The sequence below is a fragment of the Anthonomus grandis genome, chromosome 17 (assembly GCF_022605725.1).
Source record: "Anthonomus grandis grandis chromosome 17, icAntGran1.3, whole genome shotgun sequence".
Classification (NCBI taxonomy): domain Eukaryota; kingdom Metazoa; phylum Arthropoda; class Insecta; order Coleoptera; family Curculionidae; genus Anthonomus; species Anthonomus grandis.
In genome coordinates, this window is record NC_065562.1 from 3341940 (window position 1) to 3368234 (window position 26295).

A 26295-nucleotide genomic window follows, 5' to 3' on the forward strand; every position below is an offset into this window, starting at 1 on the left:
ATTTGAAGTGCAATTCCGTTTCGGACTTGTTCCTTTTCCAGTTGAAAAAAAGCCAATATATTTAAAATCATCAGCTGCGATTGTTCATTATACCTATTATATCTTTTTTTAGGCAATATCTAACACTTTTCGAAATAACTTTCAAGAACAAGTTGACAAACCAATATTTTTAATTGACAGTGATATTTCACATAACCTAGTATATAAAAGATGAATAATCATCAGACACCAATTTTTTTCCAAAGTTTGTTGTCGCCGCTGTTTGGAATATGCTAAACAAAGATAAACAAAAATGACGTCATTACAAATGGGTATAATTTCGACTTTAGTTGAAAATGAAGGATTTTTGCAGCTTATGTGCACAATTTGCCCAATATCAGATACCATCACGAAAAACTGTTGGCAATCTACTTGATGAAAAGTACACGGCAATCACGAGTATCTTTCGACAAAAAATTGAAAGAGCGGAAAATTTCACTATTACAATGGATATTGGGACGGAAACTATGAAATCTAAAAGGGTTTCCTTGGTGTTATGTTACATTTTCTTGAAGGGAATAAGATTTTAGAAACAATTTTGGGAATTTATGAGTTAACTGAACGTCATACCTCTGAATATATTGCGGAAATGTTAAAGAGGTTGTGTCAAAAATGAAATGTACCAGATGAAAAAATATCTTGTGTTGTGACTGATGGTGCAGCTAACATGGTGACAGCCATAGACATCACTTTCGGTAAACAAAGACACATCATTTGTTTTGCACACATATTAAATTTAGTAGTTACAAAAGCAATTGAACAGAGTGCTGAATTATGCGAAATTATCAAAAAAGTAAAAGATATAGTAAAATGGTTCAAGCAAAGCGTCACAGCAAGTGATGCATTACGAAAAGCACAAAAAGACGAAAGTGGCGAACATCAGTTAATACTTAAACAGGACACTATAACTCGATGAAACTGAACGTTTTTCATACTTTCTTGAACGATTCTTGAAGTTACGAATCCATATTAATACCATAGTTAACGCTGAAATTTCAGCACCAACCATGTTATCTGCAATAGAAATAAAAGAAATTGAAGCTGTGGTCAATCTTCTACAACCCTTGGAATCTGCCACTCGTGAAATATCAGATTCCACATACACTACAAGCAGTATCGTTATACCTCTTGTTGGAAATATCCAGATGAAATGTCGCTACAATTTTTAAAGATAATTTGTCGACAGAAATAGAGAAAAGGTTAGCTACAGCAGAGCAAATAAGACTCTTAGCTGCTGCAACAATACTTGATCCGCGATTTAAAAAGCTATACTTCAATAATCCCTTACATTGTGCGAGAGCTGTCGCGTTCATACTAGGTTCTATGAAAAAATTGTCTCCAAATTTGGCCCAACCAAAAAACATCGAAGAAAATAAACAATTTAAGATAAAATAATATGTAGAAAGAAAAGAAGTAAAACATATAATGTTATTACATATATGTTTTACTTCTTTTCTCTATTTACAATGTAATGTTATTGGATCTGCTTCTGCTAAAAATCAAAAGTCAGGTATATACATATATATACCTGACTTTTGATTTTTAGCAGAAGCAGATCCAATAACATTTAATCTATGGATTCACCATAAGCAACTAATACTTAAAAACACAACAGAAGCTGTAGGAATTAATGAAAACGATACATCGGAAATGAACCTCTTGAATGAACCATTGATTTGTGGCAATGTCATGAATATATGTATATCCTGGTTTAGCTCCTGTTGCCATGAAAGTATTGGCGGTACTCGCTACGTCCGTACCAGCCGAACGTCTTTTTAAGTCGGAGAAACTATAACTCAAAAGCGCTAAAAGGCAATTGAATTTTTCAATTTCTGTTTCTTCAATCCATAGATAAAATACTGGGATCTATGAAAAATTTTATTGGAAGGAGAAAAGCATACTGATTTACATTTATGTATTCAGTGGCAAGGTCGAAAAAAAAATCAGTACCGATCCTGACAAGTAAAACATTCCCCCTCTATACCCAAACGCCAAATCAAATACCCATAGACAATGAAAGCAAGGAGAGCAGACTTCCATAAATCAAGGCACTTATAAATTGAGATGAGCAATAAAATGTATTTTAGTTCTATTTTATGGTTCAGTTGAGTAATAAATAAAGCATTTGCCTTATTATAATAAAAATTAAATTAAATAGAAAAATAAAATGCTACAAAATAACAGGCTGATAAAATTTTAAACTTTGGCCATACATTTAATATTTATTCTTCGTTTTTAACAAAGTTTTGAATGTTTTTTTTTTAATATGGCAAATTTTAAAATTAACAATTTTTAGGCAAATATTGATAATTTTTATTTTTCATTTATATTTTGTACATTATCATTCATTCGAACTGTAAAAAAGCAATTTTAATAATTTATGAATGCGATATTTTTTTGAGAATCTTGGTAAAAACTTAGCGTATTTTGAATATTGTATACTGGCACATTAAAATAAAGTTTAAATAAAACTAAAGGATCATCAATAAGGCCATTTAGTAAATTAAAGAGATGCAGTATAAAAAAATGTGTTCTTCGTCTCTTAAGGCACGCCAGGTTATAAATATTACATAAGATGTGTGTTCACGTTGTAAAACAATTAATTTAATTTTTTTTTCCAAAACAATAAAAATAAGACAAGAACATATTTTTATGTAAACATGTTTAGGTAAAAAGTAGCAAGAGCAAATTTCTCTCAAAATCTTTTGCCCAGCACTAACTTTATGTCACCCTGATTACAATTTAGCACAAATTGTTATAATTTCAAATAATTATTATTTAAGTCGTTTCGCAAAGATTAACAAAAAACCGTCTTTATTATGTTCCTTAAAACATGTAAATTAAAAATTATACATCCTTTTTTATTTTATTATAGAAAAAATTAAAAAAATGTGAATTATCTCTTAAAATACCTCCACAATTCAGTATGAACTTACCTAAACATAGCAGTTATTTGGGTAATTTTGTCTGGGTTCCAATCATACATGCAAAGCGTATCAATAATTGTAGCTTTAAATTCGGTCCCGGAGTATTCAAGGTCGCTAAATTCTACCAAATCTTGTTCAGAAAGGATTCTTAAAATGTCTGGGAGAAGCTCCTTCCAACTAAAGCTAAAAGTATAATAAAAGTCTATATAAACGTCTAAAATTATATAAACAAAATTTATCATGCTTTTAAATTTTAATGTAATGTAATCTTATTTATTTATCTATTCATGTAAATATTATAATTTAAATAATTTCATGTCAATTCTTAATCTAAGTATCCTTATTCAGGTAATAGAATACACCATTATTGCCTACGAAGGCAAAGATTAGCTAAAGCTACTCTTAACCTTCTAAAATAATGATAAAGTACAGTTAAAATTCTTAAATTTTCTTTTAAAAATATAAAAAGTATCACTAAACACAGGCATATACATTAAAAAGACGGACAGCATTATATGTATCAGATTGTAGCATTTTTATTTTTTTGGTTGCTTTTATAATGTAATAATTTAATATTGTATAAATAGTACTGGTCGCGACATCTAATGTCTAGTTAATGGCATTGTAAAAATAAGAACTCCTAGATGGCGTTAGCTGTTTTTCGCGTTGAATTTTAAACAAATTACTGGAATCAGGTTGTTTTTCTCTCTCTCTATCTTTGTCATGGGTCACGTACGCCACGCTCAAGGATCAATTTTTACGTATTGGCATTTTCGATACTGGCCTGTTATTGGCATTGTTTTTCCTGTAATTTGAATACTTTGCCTTTTGGGATTAGATTAATTTTTGTACTCGCTACAACTTAAAACTAAGCAAGGCAACGTTTTATTGTCAATTCTTGTAAAACTGGGCCTGCGTGGGATGATTATAATTATATTGAAGAGGTACCCAGAAACTGCGTTTTAGCTTTCTTTCCAAATGGGGGGGTCTTCAGGTTAGCAAGTTCAATTGCTCGAGGTTGGGATTCGACCTCATAGTTACTTCATGGCGACACTAGCCATGTAATGTGAAAGATTACTTCATAAAAGACTCTCTCAATATTAAAACACTAGAATCAATCTAGTGTTTTAATATTGAGAAACTAAGACTCTGGTAGAGTGCTTAATTAACTATGGCTACCGATATGGGGTGGAGGATATGAGTGCACTTATGAAGCTCCAAAATATTTAGAAAAATGGTTCACAAGAGTAATTTATAGTAAGCCTTAAATATTTCCCCGGTAGTTATTCAAACTCACTTCTCTACTGGATTTTGATTCACTATATAGTCTATCAGCTACAGAATACATTTGTAAAAGGAATTTTAGCAAACCCATAAATCACAATTATTCCACTACATCTAGAACTAACTTGATGTCCAATTTATCCAGACGATTCTTAAAACAGTTTACAGTAGGAGCAGTTATGACATATACGGGTAACGAAATCCAAACATCAAACACTCTATTAGGCAAAAACATTTGACGTGTTTTTGTTTTATACATCTGTTTTTTTAATTTTAAAGTGTGACCGCGAAGTCTAATATCCCGATTTCTTTCTAATAGTTCGTTTAGATCACAGCCCAAATAATTATACAGGATTCTGAATGTAAAAATTAAATCACCACGAAACTTTCGTTTATCAAAAGTTAGCAAGTTTGCATTTGAAAGTCTCTCGCTGTAGGTAGGTCTCGGCATACGCAAACCATACGTAGATCGTGATAGTATATAGAAGTTGTACCATTTACTACCGCAAGAAACAAAAAGTACTCATAATAAAAATAAAATTAAGAAAAAGGTAGTCATTTACTTGCATGGAAATATAAACATTTTTAAGGCTCTATTAAAATAAACTTCGTTTTGCATTTTATATCAATAGTTTTAACGCTTATACAGGGTGTTCCTCAAAGACGTGCTAATATTTAAGGGGGTGATTCCTGGACCCATTTCAAGAAAAAAAGTTCCTATGAACATATGTTCTAAACATCTTAACCCTAAGTTAAAAAAAATCAGTTTTTTAATAATAACTTAAACAATATTGTAGACATTTTTATGAAATTTGGCACATGTATTCTATGCATCAAGACGCATTTTTTGTGTGCAAAAAAATATTTTCTCTGCCAGTGGCGTCCCTACAGGTCTTCTATTGAATCTTTTTAGTGAAAAAAATACTAGGCCATTGTTATTTGTTAAAATAAAAATTATTTTTAAAATTCTCAATTACTTCTTAGCAACGCATGGTTTTCACTTTAAAAAAAAAAAATTTTACTTCCCTAAGAATCTGATGCGGTGTGAAAATGATTATTCGTCGATTGCAACCAAATTAAGGGATTAGCTTTATTACAAGTATGAAAAGTTAAATAATGTAAGAAATACTCATGTTTTTAACACGTTTAAAAAGAAAATGGGAGTAAAAAAGTGCCGTAACGCCTTTTTATTTAACGCAAATAAAGTCGCGGAGTCGCCTATGCATGTTTCTTATTGCTCGTTGCTATAGGCAACGAGCTGTGGTTGTAAATGTCAAATTTTTCTTTATCTGGTTATGCATGAATAAATGATGTACTAATGATATACATAAACATCGATGATGGCAATAGCTGTTGTCTTAAAAAGTAAGTTATTGTTGTTAAATACCATTAAAAGTTGCTTTTCTTTTTTGAGCTATGATTAATATCAAATGGCAATTGGTTTAGAAATACCTACCTAATTTTACTTTGAAAACAACAGGGTTTTAAGTGCAAAAAAACCAGTTTTATTTAATTTTATGAAACTAACCTTAATTGAACGGCTCAAATGTATTTTATCCTAATTACACTTATTACAAAAATTGTTGAAAATGGCACACCAAGTAGGCATGCTTCCGCTCGTCTACGCATTGAATTACGCACACGTTCAAATATTCCCGACGTATAGTTTCACATAGTTTCACACGAGGCAACTATTCGGTCTCTTAATAAGAGTATTTATGGGAGTTTTATAAACTAGAGTTTTAAGGTGTCCCCATAAAAATAAATCTAAGCCTATTGAGATCAAGGAATCTTGCTGGCCATTGTTGTGGTCCTCCGCGACCGATCCATCGATTCGGATAAACGGTATTTAAATGGTTTCGGACAATTAAACTAAAATGAATATGGGCACCATCGTGCATGTACCATATTCGATATTTTAACAGAAGTGGCACATCTCCAAGAAGCACAGGCAGTTCTTTTTCGAGAAACTGTAAATATGACCGACCATCACGGCGCCCTGGTAGAAAAAATGGGCCTATTAGGTAATAAATAATTCCTGCCCAAACATTAACGGAAAATTTTAATGTTTGGGCAGTTTGGGGTTTTCTTTAGCTCCCAAATGATTATTGTGAAAATTTTGAACAGCCTTCCGACAAACATTTGCTTCGTTTGTGAACAAAATCTGTGACTCAAACTGCGGATTTAGTATAATAAAATATGGTATGGGTATAATCAAAAATCAACCAAAATGCGCCAAACAATTTGATGACAGATATGCAGTTCTAGCGATTTTCCTCGTTCTCGTCTAAGGATGTTCTTCGAAATTGAGAACGCGGTGTTACAAGCACACCGCGTTCTCAATTTCAGGAGTTCTGACAGTTCGAGGCCTACCTTCCGGAATACCTTTCTTGAAACAATCAGTTTCCCTAAGTCGACGATAAATATTTGAAAAGATACGAAGATATAAAAGATCTGGTAGCACACGATTTGGATACCTTTCCTGATAAATACGTCTGGCTTCTGTTGCGTTATAATCGGCGAGGCCTTATACGATACAATGAAGAAATGCATTGCTGCCATTTCTTCATTGGTATAATTTGCCATTACTGATATTCAGAAAAATAGCGTGGAAACGAAATAACTTCAATAAACAGTTAAAAATCAAATAAATGACGCGCTGTAATAATTTTTAACAATTTGAGATTTAAAATCACAGCTTGTTGCCCATAGCAAGCAATAAGAAACATATATAGGCGACTCCGCGACTTTAATTGCGTTAAATAAAGACGCGTTACGGCACTTTTTTACTCCCATTTACTTTTTAAACGCGTTAAAAACATGAGTATGTCTTAAATTTTGTAACTTTTCATACTTCTTGTAATAAATCTGATCCCTTAATTTGCTTGCAATCAACGAAAAAACATTTTCACACCGCATCAGATTTTTAGGGAAGTAAAATTGTGTTTATTTTTTTAAGCGAAAACCATACGTCGGACGAAAAAAGCCAAGAGATCAAATTTGCTAAGAAGTGATTGGAGGATTTTAAAAATAATTTTTATTTTAAGAAAAAGCGGTGACGTAGTATTTTTTTCACTAAAAATATTCAATAGTAGACCTGTAGGAGCGCCACTGACGGAAATATGATAATATTCATGATAATAATGTGGCTTTTCCTACGAGGTCTACATACTATTTTTCCGAAAATCGGGAATCATTAAAATTACGGTAAATTATTACTAATCATGTTAAAAATTTCAAATCAACATTATTATTTTTCCCTTAAATAAAAGAAGCCATGAAACATTGTTTCGTAACTATGGAAACGAAGTACATAATTTTAAATTGTCAAACTTGACGAGTGAAAAGTTTATTTGTGGCGTCTTTCCAAAGTGTTGATATTTTAACGTTTTAAAAAGCCAAAGTAACGTGTAAAATGATGAGTGATGATGACTGTTCCATTTCTGGAACCCCCCCAGAACTCACAGAGGCAGTAAATGCTGCATCATTGGAATTGTTACCAGTAAAATCTAGAAATAAGTATAACTATGTATACAACCGCTTCATGGACTACCGTACGAATAAAAATGTAACTTCTTTCTCGGAAAATGTTGTAATGGCATACTTCTTGGAGCTTGGTTCCAAGATGAATTCTTCAACTTTATGGGCCAATTGTTCAATGCTGAAGGCAACCCTTGCAATTAGACATGATGTGGATATATCTGAATATTCAAAACTTCGGGCATTCCTGAAACAAGCACATGCCTATAAGCCAAAAAAATCCAAGATTTTAACTAAAGAAGAAATAAACAAATTTATTCAGGAAGCTCCAGATAAGGAATATTTAATGATTAAGGTAACTTACAAAACTTCAAATTATATTTGGATTCTTTACATGCTTATTTATTGTTGTAGGTAGCTGTAATATTTGGAATTTCCGGAGCTTGCAGAATGGACGAGCTGGTTAAAATGACTGTACAAGATATACAAGACCTACGATCTAAACTTTTAGTTACCATACCGGATTCAAAAACCAATAGATCAAGATCATTTATAGTAATAGTTATTGTCATACAAATAAAATTATTAGTTTGGAAAATATTCAACAAAACAATGCTATTAGTTCCCAAGTTCTTCCAGTTTTCAATACTTGTACTAATTGTCAAATAACAGTAAATATAACAAATAATAAGTAATAATTTTAAAATATAATGTTAACCTTGTTTGTGCTGAAAGTTTTAAAAATAAAATTGTTTAGGAAAAAGTCTGTTCGCATTTATGTTCTAAGGTTTACTGTATGGAAATAACATTTCCTTACAGTACAGAAATGAATATTTCCTTACTGTTATTTTCGGTTGCCAGGCAACAATCAAGTTGGAGGAAATATTGACTTTTTCTTTCAAATATGTTGTCAAAAATGTTATTATTTCTTATCGATTTTCGGAAAATAAAATTTTCACAGCAGAAAAAAATCAAGAAAGTAAATCTAATATTTCTAATACTGCAGTAACGCCAAATATTAGTTAGGAAAATATTCAACAAAATAATGCTATTAGTTCCCAAGTTCTTCCAGTTTTCAATACTTGTACTAATTTTGAAATAACAGTGAATATAACAAATAATAAGTAATAATTTTAAAATATAATATTAACCTTGTTTGTGCTGAAAGTTTTAAAAATAAAATTGTTTAGGAAAAAACCTGTTCGCATTTGTTCTAAAGTTTACTGTATGGAAATAACATTTCCTTACAGTACAGAAATGAATATTTCCTTACTGTTATTTTTGGTTGCCACGCAACAATCAAGTTGGAGGAAATATTGAATTTTTCTTTCAAATATGTTGTCAAAAATGTTATTATTTCTTATCGATTTTCGGAAAAAAATATTTTTGCACATCAAAAAATCTATATTGATGCATAGAATACATGTATCAAATTTCATAAAAATGTCTACAATATTGTTTAAATTATTATTAAAAAACTGATTTTTTTTTAAGCTTTAAGACCCTGTATCTCAAAAGTTAAGACGTTTAGGACATATGTTCATAAGAACTTTTTTTCTTGAAATATGGGTCCAGGAATCGCCGCCTTAAATATTAGCACGTCTTTAAGGAACACCAAAATTCTTTTGGTATGATTTTACTAGAGGATGGGATAGTGTAGTTAAAACTTGTTTTCAGATCTAATATTATGGCTCAAAGTCTAAAGGAATAAAGAAACTTATTTTTCAAATAGCTTAGAAGATTACTCAGACAAATTCATAGTGAACTTACGTGCGTTATGCTATATTAAGCAAAACAGTATTTATAATATACACGGTGTTCCGGAAAATGAGGGAAATCTCTTAGATTCAGATAGAAAATATAAAAAATAATATGAAACTTTCCTAAATTTGTCTATAGGCCCTCCCTACGAAAATACGTATATATACTATGGACCTCTTAAAACGAAGTCCTTAAAACACATTTACCTTATTTATTTTACCAGGGGGGACTGGTAAATGTACGTTATATAGCTTAAATTTTCAGCACCCTATATGATAAAGAAATAATAAATATGGATAGCTTGAACCTTAAACTAAAGAAAAGGCACTCTTGTTCATGGTTAAAATGAACTGTTTTAGAGAAAAGAAAATTAAGAAATCACTCTTTTATTTTAAATAAAATGAACTATAATATGTTATTTTTTTCAGCGATGCGACAGTTATTCAAACAACACAGAAGTTTCATTTTAAGTTGTTTAATCTGAAAAATACATAATTTTAAAAATGCAGTGTGGTTGTTTAAAAAAACAACCTGAAAAAGGATGTAAACGAAAATGTGTTTACTTTTTTATCGGCATTTTTGTTTTTCTAAACGCACCATTCTTGCAAACGTTTCTATGGTACACATTAAACAAATACTTATCTTTCAAAACTTGCCATCTTTCACGTTGTTGATACATTGATCCTTTTTTTCGATAATTTATTGATTTTGGTATTTCTTGGTGAATTTAATTTGAATTAAGTCGAAATACGCAATTCACGATTATTGAGTATGTAAATATGCATCCTATGTATGGTCTTTCGTCTTCCAATGAATTGGAAGCAAAAAGGTTGTATGAAGACAGATTTCCTAATCGCACTATTTCAAATCAAAAGACATTTCAACGAATTGACCAACATCTAAGGAAAACTGGTCCACTTATTAAGGTGATATTATTGACTTTCTTTATTATAATTTTGGAAGTTTTGGGAAAAAACTTCTGATGCTGGTCAGAGAAAAACAGTACTTACGGTGCAATTGGAGGAAAATAATTTGGATGCTGTAGCTGATATTACCTCCTTCAACGAGCATTCGAAAACTAGCCGCTCTTCTTAACACACCAAAAACAATAATACATAAAGGACTTCAAGCTGTTATACCCATATCATCTACAAAAGTGCATAAAATAACTCCTAAAGATTTTCCCCGTAGAATACAGTTCGCGAACTGGCTACTAGATCAGCAGCGAACTAATCCAAACTTCATTACCATTATTCTTTTTATCGATGAAGCAAAGTTTACTAAAAATTGTATTGTGAATTTACATAACTCGCATGTATGGGCTGATGAAAATCGCTGTTATTCTCATCATCATTATAAGTTCCAATCAATAATTATCTGGACAGGAATCATTGGGAATGTTTTGATTCGATACACTATTTGCGGAAATGAAATTTCTAGGAATGAACGAATAATATTAGCATTGTGTCCTAGTACATCATCTTGTTAAAAATACATATTCTTGAAATTTGCCTAAGGGACATTTTCAAAAACCTCAGGAAGGACTTCTTGTAGTATGTTTAAATACCCGATCTGATGTTAGCACCCCTTCAAACATTCCAAAAACTAGTTACCCACCCAAAATGAAACATACAACGCCAAGCCCGAACCTTCCTTGCCGTCGACGTTCAAGAATAACATGAGGATTTTCTTGATTCTAATGCCTGTTATTATGCCCATTAAGAATTCCATGACAAAACATAAAAATTTCATCCAATGGATTCTCTTTTTGATCATTTATTGATATTAATAAATGCAAATTGCACTGCACAGATTCGAAATTTTAACACCCTGTATCTTATTTATGTGCCACATTTTACAAGATTGGCTCAACAACGATATTTTAAGAAGTTTAACCTAGAATTGCTTTTTGGCGCATTCATTACCGACCACCCTATATAGGTATCTTCCGCCGAATAAGTCCAAGCCAGAGTTACAAAGTATAAGCCAAAACCCTTAATTTTTAAGGGTTTTTAAATTTGTTGTGTGTAGGCTGTCCCAAAATCGAGGGATGACCATTGATTTGGACCAGAAGTTGCGTAATTTGGTGCTTAATAAAATGTATTTAAAAAAAAACATCCGAATAGTTGCGAAAAAGGCAAAAAATTGTATTCTGGCGTTATTTAAAGATGTATAGCAAATTATGTTTTAATTATTTTTGTCTTACATGATGTTAAAATTAATGATACGACGTTTCGTCTTGAAGCGACTATAAACAACTCTTCTTATGGACGCCAGATTGTATCCATGAAGTATAGAGAGATGGGTATATAATTTTTGCTAATGTTTAATGTAAGATTTTCTTTTTAGTTTAACTTACCTCATATTAGAATGAGTTTTTGACCTAATGGCTTTCAAACAAAAGTTGCACAAATCAACAAGATGTCCCATTTTATATTTAGTCAGGTCCATGCAAACTCTTTGAATTATGGCAGATGTAATATGAGAGTTCAATTCATCCTTTTCTTCCAATTCGTTTAAAACGGCCAGTACGATTTGATGTCGCTCATCATGATGTTTGGACGACTCTTGTAAAGATTTTAATAAAAAGTCCCACAGTGCGGGAAACTTTGACGTGTTCATAACTTTTTTAACCATAGACTTTAGCTGTAAAAAAATATATATTAATATTGGTCATTATTAAAGTAAAAAACTTTTTTTCTTGTTATGCAGTTTAAATTTCCAAACTGTCTTAAAATAATAGTACGCCTTCCTGCCTTTTTAAGTCAAGGCTTATATTCCAATATTTACTGTTATATTAAATAATAATGTTAATTTAACCAAATAGCTATATTAATTTATATAAAATATATAATCTAAATACTAGTTCTAATGTAGAAAAAAAATCAAAACAAATAACATACACTTACATACATATGTATGCAAGTAGACAAACTTACAAAATGACTTTCTTTTTTTCCTTAATAAATCCTAAATGATTAAATTATATTAATTTCTCTATCATTCCCATTTTTTATTTACTATACAAGTCTGAACTTTGCTACGATAAATTATCTGCTAACTTTTTCTGCTGATCAATAATTAATTTTGAATAAATTATCTGACCTACTCAGCAATGACAATGCTATTGTATACGTAGCTCCAATAGCAATGGCATTGCTTGTCCAATGACCTTGTTCTATCTAAGCAGAGGCTTGCGCTAAATAATATTTCTAAAATGGCCAAGAGAATAACCAAGAAAATATTTTTAAGTTTCTTAAATAACCGATAATAATAACCGGTAATTGCGATCTTGAATCTAAAAAAAGTAGAGTTTTTGTGAGTTTCGATATATTAACCTAACTAAGAAATACTTGATCTTTAAAATAGATGACAATCTGAAACTTTTTTGTTGGACAGTTTTTGCTGTATCTCTGAAAATAAAGTGGTGGGGGGTACTCAAAGGTTTTCGTAAAAAACACCATGTATCTTAGAATTGGGCTTTTAAGTGTTTTGATATTGGAAGTTTTGTTAGTTTCCCATATTTCGCCGCCAGAGGGCTTTGTTAAACATTCCGACAGAAATTGTAAATTTTCTCAAAAAAAATAAATGCATTGGTATGATTTTTTTTTTTAAGAAAAAAATTTTTTTTCCTAACCTAAAATTTCGGCCAAAGAATATTTTAAACGAAAATCCTACTCTTAATTTTTTTTTGGAAAATTAACATGCCATGGAAAAAATAATTTAATCAAAACATAAATATACCTCAAACTGTCAGTAGTTTCGCTTACTTTTTGTTGTAATAATGCGTTTTACGAACGATGAAACTGTGGATTTGCTTGCGGTTTATTCTGAATATCTTCAGAATGCCGCAGTAGGAAAAGGAGTTTACGCGGCTCGATATTCAAGTCGGCGCCCTTGCGATATGAGACCTTTTGCCCGATTAGTGTCTGACTTACGAGCGCATAGCTTAATGGCAGTTTTCGGCCTACATTTCAACGGCAACGAATTGAAATATTAACTACGTACTGAGGTACATTCAAGGAAATTCTCATGTTAGCACACGACCCTTGAGTTTGGCATATCGTGAACAACGGTTCAAAATATTTTGAAAGAACATAGATACGTTTAAATGACCGTCACAATATACTGACTTATTTGAATTTATCTAATATTTACGTTAATTTTTACTAGTAATTTTAATTAATTTTAGAATGCACCTATATCAAGTCTTTTTGCATTAGGCATTAAAAGAGAAAGACTTCGATCGGAGGTTGGACTATTGTCGTTGGATGTTGGGTATGATTCGGGAAAATAGAAGCTTTAATAGCGACGGTAGAGTCAATCTTCACAATATGCATTACTGGTCTGCAAAAACTGCATTGGTTGCGTGAAGTTCAGCACCAAGGTCGTTGGAGCTTAAATCTGTGGTGTGGTATGCTGAGAAGCAGATTTATTGGACCAAACTTTTTCGAGCAAAAAAGATTTTAAATGGCACCATTGTCTTAACTTTTTGACCAATCAATTGCTATTGTTGCTGGAAGATGTGGCATTGGAATTGCGGCAAAACATATTTTTTGCAGTTGCCTCGCACATATTGCGATTGCTGTGCGAGATCACATTAATACAGTTTTTCAACAGCGGTCGATTGGAAGAGGAAGTCTCTTTCCATGGCCTCCACAATCACCAGATTTAACTTGTCTTGATTTTTATTTATGAGGTCGAATAAAGGACATAGCGTTTCAGAGTCAACCTACGACCAGAGAAGATATTATGAAAAACCGAATTCGCAATGCAATTAGGAATATACCCAGAGGCGAAATTGAAGATCAAGAATGTATAGAGCTTAATGCTCAACATTTTTAACAGCTACGGAGCCATTAACATCTTTCTTTTAAATCGGTCTTTTTCGGGGCCACAAATTAATTGAAAAGAAAATTTAATTTTAACATTCGTATAAAATTTTCTTTGGCCTAAGATTTAGGTTAGGAAATAAGATATCGAGATGCGGTTTTTGCGAGCCTATTTGGGCATCATTTAGCTATTTTTTCATGAAAAATAAATCATAGCAATAAATTAATTTTTTGATTTAATTTTTTGAACTAACAAAACTTCAAATACTAAAATAGATAAAGCCTAAAATGGCTCTTTTTATACCCCCCACAACAAAAAAGTTTCAGTTTGTTCTCTACTTTAAAGATCAAGTATTTTTTTTGTTAGGTTAATATATTAAAATTCACGAAAACTTTACTTTTTTAGATTCAAGATCGCAATTAGGCCCCCCTAGCGGTTATTTTAGAAACTTAAAAATATTTTCCAGGTTATTTAAATTAGTTAATATTTTTTACTGCAAGCCTCTGCGATAAGTACATTCCGAGATACAGTACCTAGCATTTTAGTTGGCCACCCTGTACATGATTTTGAAATGTTTGGATTGTGATGTATAACTGGACATGCTGGATTTAAATAGAATATTATTTGAATTGTTCTCTTTTGAGCAAGTTCCAAGGAATATATTCGATATAAACACCTACCCAACTTTTCGTGCGGTCGACCGGTGTGTTTATGTCTATTTAAATCAAATATCTTTAACTATTCTTTTAACCTAAATATTTTTCACGAAAGGAAACAAGTATAATATAATAAAATACCGCACGAAACTGGTCGAACTAGCCCGAACTGAGGAACGGATTTCTTGATTTATGCCCTTCTCATTACATTACTTATAAATGATATAGACTATTCATAAGGTGGCGCTTTGGTGGTGCGTTGTAATATCAAAACTGGCGCATAAAAGATAATAATGCCTGGCAACTATGAAACAGATGGATTCGAATCAGTTTCGTAAGTTTATTTATTACTGCTACTTAATGGGAAAAAAACAACAGCATTGCAAAGGCTTGAGAAGTGTTATTCGAACTCTGGCCCATCACAGTCAACGGGTGAAAATGGTTTGGCGAATTTAAATGAGTCCATACAAGCACCGACGATAGTGCACGCTCTGGTCGCTCAAAAAAGGTTGTCATGCAAGAAAATGTCAAAACAGTGCACAAAATTATTTTTTCTAATCGAAAACTGAAATTGCAAGAGATACATGACACCTTAAGTAAATCAGATAAAAAATTAAATTACCAATAAAAATGGTCTTATATTTATATTTCTCCTCCAACTTCTATAGAAAATTAGAGACACTGTTCGAAATGCTCGCGCACATTATGTAACATTTCAGGTATAATTTGTTGGCACTCGTGCACTATTCGTTATCAAAAATTGCCTTGCAGGAAACGCATAATACGGAGGTGCTCCGTCTTGCTAAAAAATTAAATTTTCAGGCCGATGGCACTCTTCCTATGAAAATTATCTTCCTCAATGGCAGTAACTAAAGCTGGCTCAATAGTCGTTTCCAGTACCTCAAGGAAAGTTTCCCCAGTTAAATTTCCAAGTAAAAACGCCTGTATGGCCCAATAATGCGGTTCCCGAAAATTCCAGTCCTTATATTTAATTTTTCGAGATATTGAGTATGTACTTCCCTAATTAATCTAGGGTTGAAATCTGTTAGAATACAATGGTAAATAATATTACAGTTTGCTAGTGTGTTAAGTTTAGTATACCATTCAAGAGATGACGCTACTAGTACTCAAAAGTTATTTTTAATGACACATGTTTTGTAATAAAATGTGAGGTTAACGTCGGGTCTCTCTTAGTCTCTTAGCAGTTTAGTTTACATAATACGGTTCGTTTTGGGGCGCTTTTTGGTGTCTTTTCTTTTTCAATAAAACAGTTTAGTAATTAGTAACAGTCTTTATTTTATGCCCCACGCAAGTGGTTATGGGCCCAGGTATCGCGGATCGCCGGAAATTAAGACTGGTCGTTGTGAATTAGTTAAAAAAGTGCGCGAGCCGGTAGTTTGGCAGTTTCGAGTTGTCGATAAAAAGTACGTCTTTGCTGTTGGTTTCAAGGGCGGTTGTTGTGTCGTGTTCAAAGTAAATAGTCATGGAGAAAGAGCAAAGTGCAACGGTCAAATTATGTGGCAATGAAAACTGGGTTCTGTGGGAGTTCCAGATTCGGGTGATGTTAAAAGGCAGAGGGCTTTATGAGATTGTAAGTGGTGAAAAACAGAAACCAGCCTCTGGGGATGAGCTGGAAAGTTGGCTAAGCAAGGATGCCAAGGCACAGGAGCTTATTGTATTGAGGGTTGACCAAGGCCCGTTAACACATCTGCTATCATGTGAAACCTCTTGTGAGATGTGGACAAAGTTGAAGGCAGTATTCGAGAGAGAATCTCAAGTAAGCATACATTTACTTCAACAAAGATTTTTCAATATGTCTTTTAGTGACAGTATGACTGTTTCTGATTTCATTTCACAAATTGAAGAGCTAAAGACTAAATTGAAACAAGCCGGGGAAGCTTTGTCAGATAGAATGATTATTACAAAGGTGTTAATGTCCCTTCCGGACAGATTTAAGCATTTTAGAAGTGCTTGGGAGTCTGTACCAGAAGAGAGTCAAACATTGGCAGAGCTTACCTCAAGGTTGTTGGTTGAGGAAGACAGGTATAAGTCCACAGAGGAGCATACAGCCTTAGCTGCTGGTTTTAGTAAAATAAAACTTAAAGGAAACGAAGCCAGGAAATGTTTTACGTGCAATAAAGTTGGTCACATGGCAAGGGAGTGCCCAAGTAAAAAGAAAAGTGATTCAAGGAAATGTTTTTTCTGTCAAAAACCAGGCCATAAGATAGAAAATTGTTGGCACCGGAAGAATAAGAATCAAAATGGCAAAAAGGATGGTGACCAGCCAGTTGCTTTAGTTGGTGACTCCAAAACCGAGGTATGTGAAGATTGGTGTCTCGACACAGGGGCTAGTGAGCATATGTGTAAAGATATAAGCATGTTTGAGACTCTGAGAGAACTTAAAAGTAGCCAGAAAGTGAGAGTTGGCAATGGTGATCTTTTGGAGGTTAAAGGCATTGGAATTATAAGAGTTCAAGCTTATACAGGAAATATATGGAGAGAAATTACATTAAATGAGGTGTTTTATGTACCGCAGCTAAAATTCAATCTTTTTTCTGTGGGTCGTGCTTTGGACAAGGGCTTTAAGATGGTCTCAGATGATAAAGGGTGCAAAATTGTTAACAAGGACAATAATGTTTGTGTTGTCGCAACCAGAGACAATAATATGTACAAGTTGATATTTGTAGGTGCAAATAGGGGTACAAGTAACTTTGTAGAGTGTCATCAGGCCAAAAGTGTGGAAAGTTTGAGTAGCTGGCATAGGAAATTGGTGCATCAAAGCTATGGACATGTAAAGAATCTACTCAAGAGGCACAACATTCCTTATGTTGCAGATAAAGAATTGTGTGAGCAGTGCTTGGCGGGTAAGCAACATAAATTTCCTTATGTTAAAAGCAGCTCTAGAGCTACCAAACCTTTGGAACTAGTTCATGCTGACGTTTGTGGTCCCATGGAGGTGACATCTTTGGGTGGTTCCAGGTACTTTTTGTTGTTGAAGGATGATTTTTCATCATATAGGTTTGTTTATTTTTTAAAACATAAAGATGAGGTCAAAAGATGCATTGAGGACTTTATGGCTGTGGCTGAGAACTCTACCGAGTGTAAGTTGAAGGTGCTGAGATCGGACAATGGTTTGGAGTTTATAAACCATCCCCTTTCTGAAGTTTTGAGATGTAAGGGTGTTATACATCAGAGGTCAGTTGTGTACACCCCTGAGCAAAATGGTCGTGCTGAGAGAGAGATGCGAACTCTAGTTGAGGCAGCTAGAACTCTATTAAATGGAGGTCAGAAGGAATTATGGGCTGAAGCTTTAAATTGTGCAGTATATGTGCTCAATATGTCAGGCAGCACATACATAAAAGACAAATCACCATGTGAGTTGTGGTCGAAACAAAAATGTAAGCTGTCAAAATTTCACATTTTTGGTAGTCGAGTGTCTGTTCATGTTCCAAAGGTGAAAAGATTAAAGTGGGATGCTAAGAATGAAGTTGGTATATTTGTTGGGTATTGTCATGATGTTAAGGGCTTCAGAATATTTTTTCCTCATAGAAAAAAAGTTGAAATTTACAGAGATGTAATCTTTTTACCAGATCTTTCTACAGATGTCAAAGAAACACCAACCAAGATCCCTACTAGTGAGTTACCCAAGCCCCCTATGTTAGAAGTTCCATATAGTGATGTTGAAGAGGAGCCTCAGGAAAATGGTGGCCAAGAACCTGAAGTAGCTGAATTTGAGCTTGAAAATTCAGAGTATGACTCAACCGAGGACTCAATTACTGAAGAGGGAGACAGTGAGGCGCAGCGAGAGCGAGTCAGAGATGGGCAAGGCAGATATAACTTGAGGAGAGTGATTCGTCCACCACAGGGTCTGACCAATGACTACATACTAGGCGCTGCAGCTTGTATTGTTGAGGGTGAACCTGTGACATATGAGGCAGCCATGGGTGGAAGTGATGCTGCAGAGTGGACCAGAGCTATAGACGAGGAGATCAAGTCCTTAGAGAAGAACAGTACGTGGCATGTGGTTGAAGACAGTGCTGGCAAAAAGACTATCCAGTGCAGGTGGGTGTTTACACGCAAAGAAGACGATGCTGGAAATATTGTGAGGTATAAGGCGAGACTTGTTGCTAAGGGTTTTCAACAAACTGAAGGCATGTCTTTAGATAACATTTATAGTCCTGTTGCTAAGTTAAACTCCATAAGAGTGTTTCTAGCTATGTGTAATGAGTATAAGATGCAAATTTTTCAGTTAGATGTTTGCAGTGCTTTCCTTTTTGGGGATATCAATGATGATGTATTTATAGAATTACCAAAGGGATTTAAAGATAATGAGGGAAAAATTTGCAAACTTAAAAAGTCTTTATATGGTTTAAAGAGTTCTCCGAAAAATTGGAACTTAAAGTTTCATAATTTTATGTTGGCTTTAAATTTCAAGAGATCTGAATTTGAATACTGTTTATACACTAAAATTACTGAAAAGTCTAAGGTGTTTTTGCTAATATACGTGGATGATCTTTTATTATCGGGAAATGATTTTAATGAGATTGAAAATCTTAAATGCAGGTTAAAAGAGAGTTATGAAATGAAGGATTTGGGTAGACTTAGTAACTTTTTAGGAATTAAGGTGAATCATGATGTTCTTGAGGGCAAAATGTTTTTAAATCAAAGTAAATATTTACGAGGCGTTCTTAAAAAGTTTGGTATGCAAGACTGCAAGCCTTGTAAAACTCCGATGGACTTGAATTTTAGCCATGATGTTTTAAAAAGAGATTGTCCTGAGAGTACCGAAATCGAACATAAATGTAGAATGTTAATAGGGTCGATAATGTACGCCATGCTTTGCACAAGACCTGACTTATGTCTTTGTATAAGTATCTTAAGTAGATATCAATCTTGTGCTTCTTTAGATTTATATCAGGCGCTTAAAAGGGTAATGCGATACATTCAGGGTACTTTAGATTATAGTTTAGTATATAAAAGAAAATCAGTGACTGATAAAAGTGACATCGTTGTTGGGTACGCGGACGCGGATTGGGCCGGTGATAAACTGGACAGAAAGTCAACTTCAGGTTATGTCTTTAGAATTTTTAACTGTGCGGTTTCATGGTCGTCGCGAAAGCAGTGTAACGTGGCTCTTTCATCGACTGAGGCAGAGTATGTCTCATTAGCGTTAGCTGTAAGTGAAGCGTGCTGGTTAAGAAATATTTTAAATGACTTTAAGATCCTAAACGGCTTTGTTTGTGTAATTATCTATGAAGATAATCAGGGCGCTATTAAACTTACTAAAAACCCTGAATTTCATAAACGTTTAAAACATATAGACATTAAATTTCATTTTGTTAGAGAAAAGGTAAACGATGGGGTTGTCAACATTAAATATATACCTAGTAATCTGCAGTTAGCTGATGTTATGACAAAACCACTTGGAAATGATTTATTTTGTAAGTTTAGGAATATGTTAGGGTTAGAATAAGGGATTTACCATTGAGGGGGGGTGTTAGAATACAATGGTAAATAATATTACAGTTTGCTAGTGTGTTAAGTTTAGTATACCATTCAAGAGATGACGCTACTAGTACTCAAAAGTTATTTTTAATGACACATGTTTTGTAATAAAATGTGAGGTTAACGTCGGGTCTCTCTTAGTCTCTTAGCAGTTTAGTTTACATAATACGGTTCGTTTTGGGGCGCTTTTTGGTGTCTTTTCTTTTTCAATAAAACAGTTTAGTAATTAGTAACAGTCTTTATTTTATGCCCCACGCAAGTAAATCCGATAAATATATGGAATTATGTATGTTCACAATACCTGGATTCGCTGCATTCATCAGAAAAACAAACATTAAAAATAAGTTCTGGGTTTCCAATTATTCGTTTACTCATAGTTTCGCAAAAACTGTAAACGGCGGTCATTATCAACACAACCTCGTTAAGTTTCTGCACTAATTTAATTTTGTAGGAATGAAACCTATGTTTTTTTTTAAATCCTCTATGTCAAACATCTGATATTTCACTTACTTTCCTTGTATTGAGTGTGGAATCGATTGTCATATGACCCAAAACTGCAACTTCTACAACTAAAGTGTTTTTTGATTTTTTAGGAAATTTTGGAGAAATTTGGGGTAAAAAGTTTTCGGTGCGCTACCCTACCCTGTATATGAAATTAATTACCAACAAATAGATTTATCCTTAAGTTTAAAATGTCTAGAAACTCATCACAAACATTAGTCTGTTTTAGACTTATTTATTATAGTCATAATTCCTTTTTTGCAAGAACTGTTAGGTTGGTCAATCAGCATTCTCATTTCTTTGTTACAATATTGGGTTAAGCCCATTGATAAATAAATAAATATATGATAACATTAAAACAGTTCTATGGTTGGAGCCTTTAGTGTGACACTTAAATCACAAAACAGTTTTACTACTAATCTTTATTTTATTCTCGACACGTGTTTTGCTAACGAAGCTAGCATCTTGGGGAGAAGATTAAAACTGTAAAAAGAAGTAAAGCTTGGTAATCAGCATCATATCATGGTTAACAAGGTCAAATACCTTATTGTAATCTAAAAGTACATACAAGAGAGGAAACCTCTTATTTATCCATGTTTTTAGATATGCTACTATTAACCTTAGTAAGTCATGTAATATGACAAGCGCTAAGTCCGGACTGACCCTACTAATATGTATAGTTTTGGGTAATAACTTTACTAAAGTCTTTTTCCACATGAAAGGATATCCACAATTCTGTAAGCAGATAATGAAAGTACTTGCTATCACAGAAGCAAAAAAATGTATGCTAAATGCAAGGATATCATAACTAATATCATCAATGCCCATACATTATTATTTAATTGGTGCAAAAGACTTAGAACACATCATATTTTGTAATGATCAAAAATTTAAAAATGTTATTTAAGGAAGATAATGTAGTACTGGAAAACTAATATTTAATTTATTTGAAGTTCCACATCAATTTGGATGGAGAAGTAATTGTTAATTTTTGAGCCATCTTGCAGATTTAGATAGGGTAAGCATAAAAATAATAAAAGAAGAAACTATTTAAAATATGTTGCATTGCCAATTTTCAAGATGTCTTGGCTCTTGGTAAAATATAATAATAGTTGTTTTTCTCCCCTGACTAAAGAACAACCAGAAGAAATTTTGGCACTAAAGTCCAAGGCCTTGCACATCACACATAAAACCCAAAATGACAGTCTTATCAACATTGAAAACAACATTGATTAGACATGCCCCACTCTCCAACATCTGGAAGGTCCTCCACTTATGGTTCTTCACTTCAACAATAAGAAAAAAAATGATACCATAATGAACTTGAAAACTATTAGAAACAGCATAGCATTCATCAAAATAATACAAAATAAATTTTTAAGCACAGATGCACCAAGCAATGTTACTTGTACAATAAATGTCACAATAAACAGAGCTTAAAAAAATATGAAAACAATCGTATTTTTAAAAATTATTACATCAAACAATAAAAAAAGAGCAATACCACAATTTTTCAATGAATATTAAAATGTTTTAAAATACCTAACCTAAAATGTATACTGTAATACTTGTTTTCTAAAAATATCTAGTAAAATCAGTAAAACCCTTCCTTTACCAAAAACCAATTCAAATTGTTGAAAACCATATCATCAATACACAAAAAAGCTGGTTTTCTATTATAAAACAGAAGTTGGAGCTATAACATGTAAATTAAATATTAGCTCATCTAAGTTAAAATGATCCTGAGACCGACATGAAATGGATAACTATTAAGTCATTGCAACAATACCTATAGTTTCCAAGCCATTTGCAGCTCAATTAGTAAAATTTTATAGGAAAAATAGGATACATCTGTCCACACAGTTTCAGTTCAGTTTTTAAGATTGTCTGTGTAAATATGCCATTCTTGCATTTGTTAGTGGCACAGTTGGAACCTTTGAGAAAAGAGAGCTGGTATCTGCCTTTTCTGTAACTTCTTAAAAGCATGTGTGTTTCATGCAACTTTATTAAAAGAAACTGTTATACTATGGGATTAGGGTTAACAGACATAGTTTTGTGGAATCTGGAACAAGGTTTTATCAACTTGGTTTAATGGAGGTTAATGTTTAAAAATGTGGCACACTTTACCTTACATCAGATGTGCCACAGGGCTCTATCTTGGGCTCTTTTTTAGTAGATATATTTATGAATGATTTTTCTCATCATCTAAATTCTGTTAAAGCAATACAATTTGCAGGTATCATTACTTACCATAGTATCAACAAATGATGATGAGATTGAGAATGCATTAGCAGTTCAACAATATAGTAGCAATTATAGATAGATAGATAGATAGATAACATACTTTATTGTTCAAGAACAACAACATATATAATTCTTATTAACAAAGCCTGAAAGACATACCTACAAAATTAAATTCTATAAGATATACAATAAAACAATAAAACTTTATAGAACTCACAAGGATGGCAACATTTAATGATGACAGAAATATTTTACTAATTCAATTGTTGGTTAAATTACAGAATCTTAAAAGCCTAATACAGACTAGATGCTACTCGAGAGTAAACAAAAAATATTTATCAACAGAATAAAAAGCATGGTCAATTGAAAGGTTTTTGCACTTATGTCAAAACATTTTCAAATTCTCAATACAACAAACATTCAATGGCAACTGGTTATACATTTTAATGCCCATATAAATAATGAAATCCTTTATGTAGCTAAAGTGAGGAATAGGCAAATATAAAGCATGTTCCTGGCGTGTTTGATAACTTCTGGCATTTGAGAAATTAGAAAGATGTCTGTGAACAGTACACACTGTTTCCAAAGCAAAAAGAGTAGGCGAGTGAGGATTTTATTTTCAATGAATAGTGGCTTGCAATTAGTACATGGGTGTGCCAGACACAATGACCAAATAGCTCTTTTTTGTAGAACAAAAAAAGGTTGAAAAATATATTGGGTACAGAAACCCCAGAATGGATTACAGTACCTTAAATGTGATTCCACCAAGGCAATATAACTACTTAGTCTGTGCAATAATGGGACCAAATTCCCTTGCAGTTATCTTCACGCTATAGCAACCAAAAGTCAGCTTCCTAGTTTGACAGCTCACATGAGAGTTAAATTTCAACCTGTAATCTATCTTCAAACCCAGATATTTAGAATCTTCAAATTTGAGCAATATTTTCCGAGAGCATGTCTCTAAATTGAATTGGTTTTTGATATAAATGAATTGCCAGGTGAATTATCAGTATGCATGCCTGGCAAATAATGCAATATTGCCTACTGTTAGTAGTAGGTACTGACTGAATAATCACCTTTAAAAGCATTTTATATTAGCTTTTATTTGCAAAAGAAAATATTTATAATTTAAAACTCAAAGTAAAATTAACAATTCCAAAAATTTCACTGTCACCCACACACAAACACTTATTATATAAATTCAGTTAAATTATATCAAGCAAATTCAAAAAATATCTCCAAAGATATCTTAGAAAAATGTGTTTTGTGGTTTTGATGCCTTAACTATTTGTCAATTTCTTTATAGCTATGTTATAAAAAACTTACAATGCTTAAACTCGAAAAGATTTATGGTTTACAGCTAGTTGTATAGCAAAGAAAGTGATTTATTGATTGGTTACCTTTCCGAATTTTTAAACTACTGTTAAAATTAAGATTTTTATCTGTAAGTAATAAAATGTCTAGTCTTTATGAAAAGGTGTTAACATAAATGAAAAGCACAAGAAAGAAAGTAAAATGGTCACATTTTTGTAATATCAAAAATGTAATTTTATAATCTGAAACCAAATTTCTTGTTAACAATATATTTAATAAACTAATAATAAAAAACAATCATACAATTACTTGGTGATAATATTTGTGGAAAAAGCCTTAAAAAAGTTTGTAAAGGTTTAGTTTAACTTTCCTGGGGCGAGTTCAGAAATGGCACACCTAGTGTGAGTGTGATGGGGTTTATAGATTGAATTTCTTGCTGTTGCCTTGATAAGATCTCTTTACTTTGTAGAAAAAAATGAGTAACAGTAAAAAGATAATATTATGCTAATAAAACTAAAACATAAATATACAATTATATGGCCGCTTATGCTTAATATAAGTTTAGTTTAAGATAATGATTGTCACAGCTTATTCAGCATTTAGAAGTATATATAAAGAGGATGTGAAAGAGGAGTAGTTAGTCATCTTAGCGCAGTCATAAGTAAGCTTTGCAACATTGTAACCTAAATTGTATTCTTGTGTTTAATAAATTAATTTTTTAAAAACATGAGTTGCGATTTATTAAATAAAATTATACCACTACTTAGTTTGTTTATTTTTATTTAAAACTTTATTATCTCCAACTATGGGTTTCTCATTTTCATCAGTTTTCACTTCATGAGTGGTATTAGTAATAACCTGTTTCTTCCATAATTCTAATTCCAAACTACTTTCTTTTATGGAAAATTGTGATTTTTTTATGAAAAAGAAACAAAGTAGGTAAATTCAACATGAATTTAGGCTATGTTGCTTTTTCTGTCTTAAATCACTACTCGACAAAATATTAACCTATGAATAGTACAGACAGTTTCTGTAGGTTAATATTTTGTGCTCTACTCCTTGCTTCCTTGCCGGTGTCATTCCAATCATTCAGAAATAGCAACATTAGACCTTCACCCAAAGAACACTTGACAGTTACACAATAAATATTACTCTCACATCGGGTGTGGAATTCCTGAACTCTGAGAATCTCACCTAAAATAATGGAGAAAAGGTTTAAAATGTTTTTACTGTTTTTACTGTACACAATATTTTGAAGGTGGACAGAGCAAATTGTTATGTGGATATTTAAAAAAAAAACCTTTAAAATATATTTTGACATTTAAATGTACCTGAAATTATAGAAAAAATCTTAAAATATGTGTAGATCCAACTTAACCTACCCTAACCCAACAATAACAGCACTGAAAAATATTTTTTTTGAGAATAAATGTAAAAATGTACTTATTATCATAAAATGACATTATAGAAATGTTTCCTCACATCTTAGTGTTGAAACTAGACCTTATTTTCCCACAATTTTAAGTGTGGTTTTCAAAAAAGTTGGGTTTTTGTTTAAAAATCCAGGTAGGATTAACGTGTATAAATGTCAAAATTCATTTTTTTTTGGGAAAAAAACAACTTGAAAATTTGCTACTCCACCAGAGAAATATTGTTACTGATAAAATAAAACAAATTTGCCTATAATTTTAGGTGCAATTTTCAGAAGATTGCTGAGCTAAACCTTTACTGAAAACTGCAAAATGCAATGC

At 32.4% G+C, this 26295-nt stretch overlaps 1 protein-coding gene across 1 annotated transcript in view; it reads right to left on the reverse strand.

The window, feature by feature from the left end:
* The window catches only part of LOC126746070 (Fanconi anemia group I protein), a 238121-nt gene that overhangs the window by 211272 nt on the left and 554 nt on the right, over positions 1-26295 (reverse strand). Inside the window, exons 2-3 of the mRNA XM_050454171.1 lie at positions 11851-12137; positions 2976-3149 (exon numbers count right to left, since the gene is read on the reverse strand). Of these exons, the coding sequence (XP_050310128.1) occupies positions 2976-3149; positions 11851-12137 (461 nt within the window). The remainder of the gene's footprint in view (positions 1-2975; positions 3150-11850; positions 12138-26295) is intronic.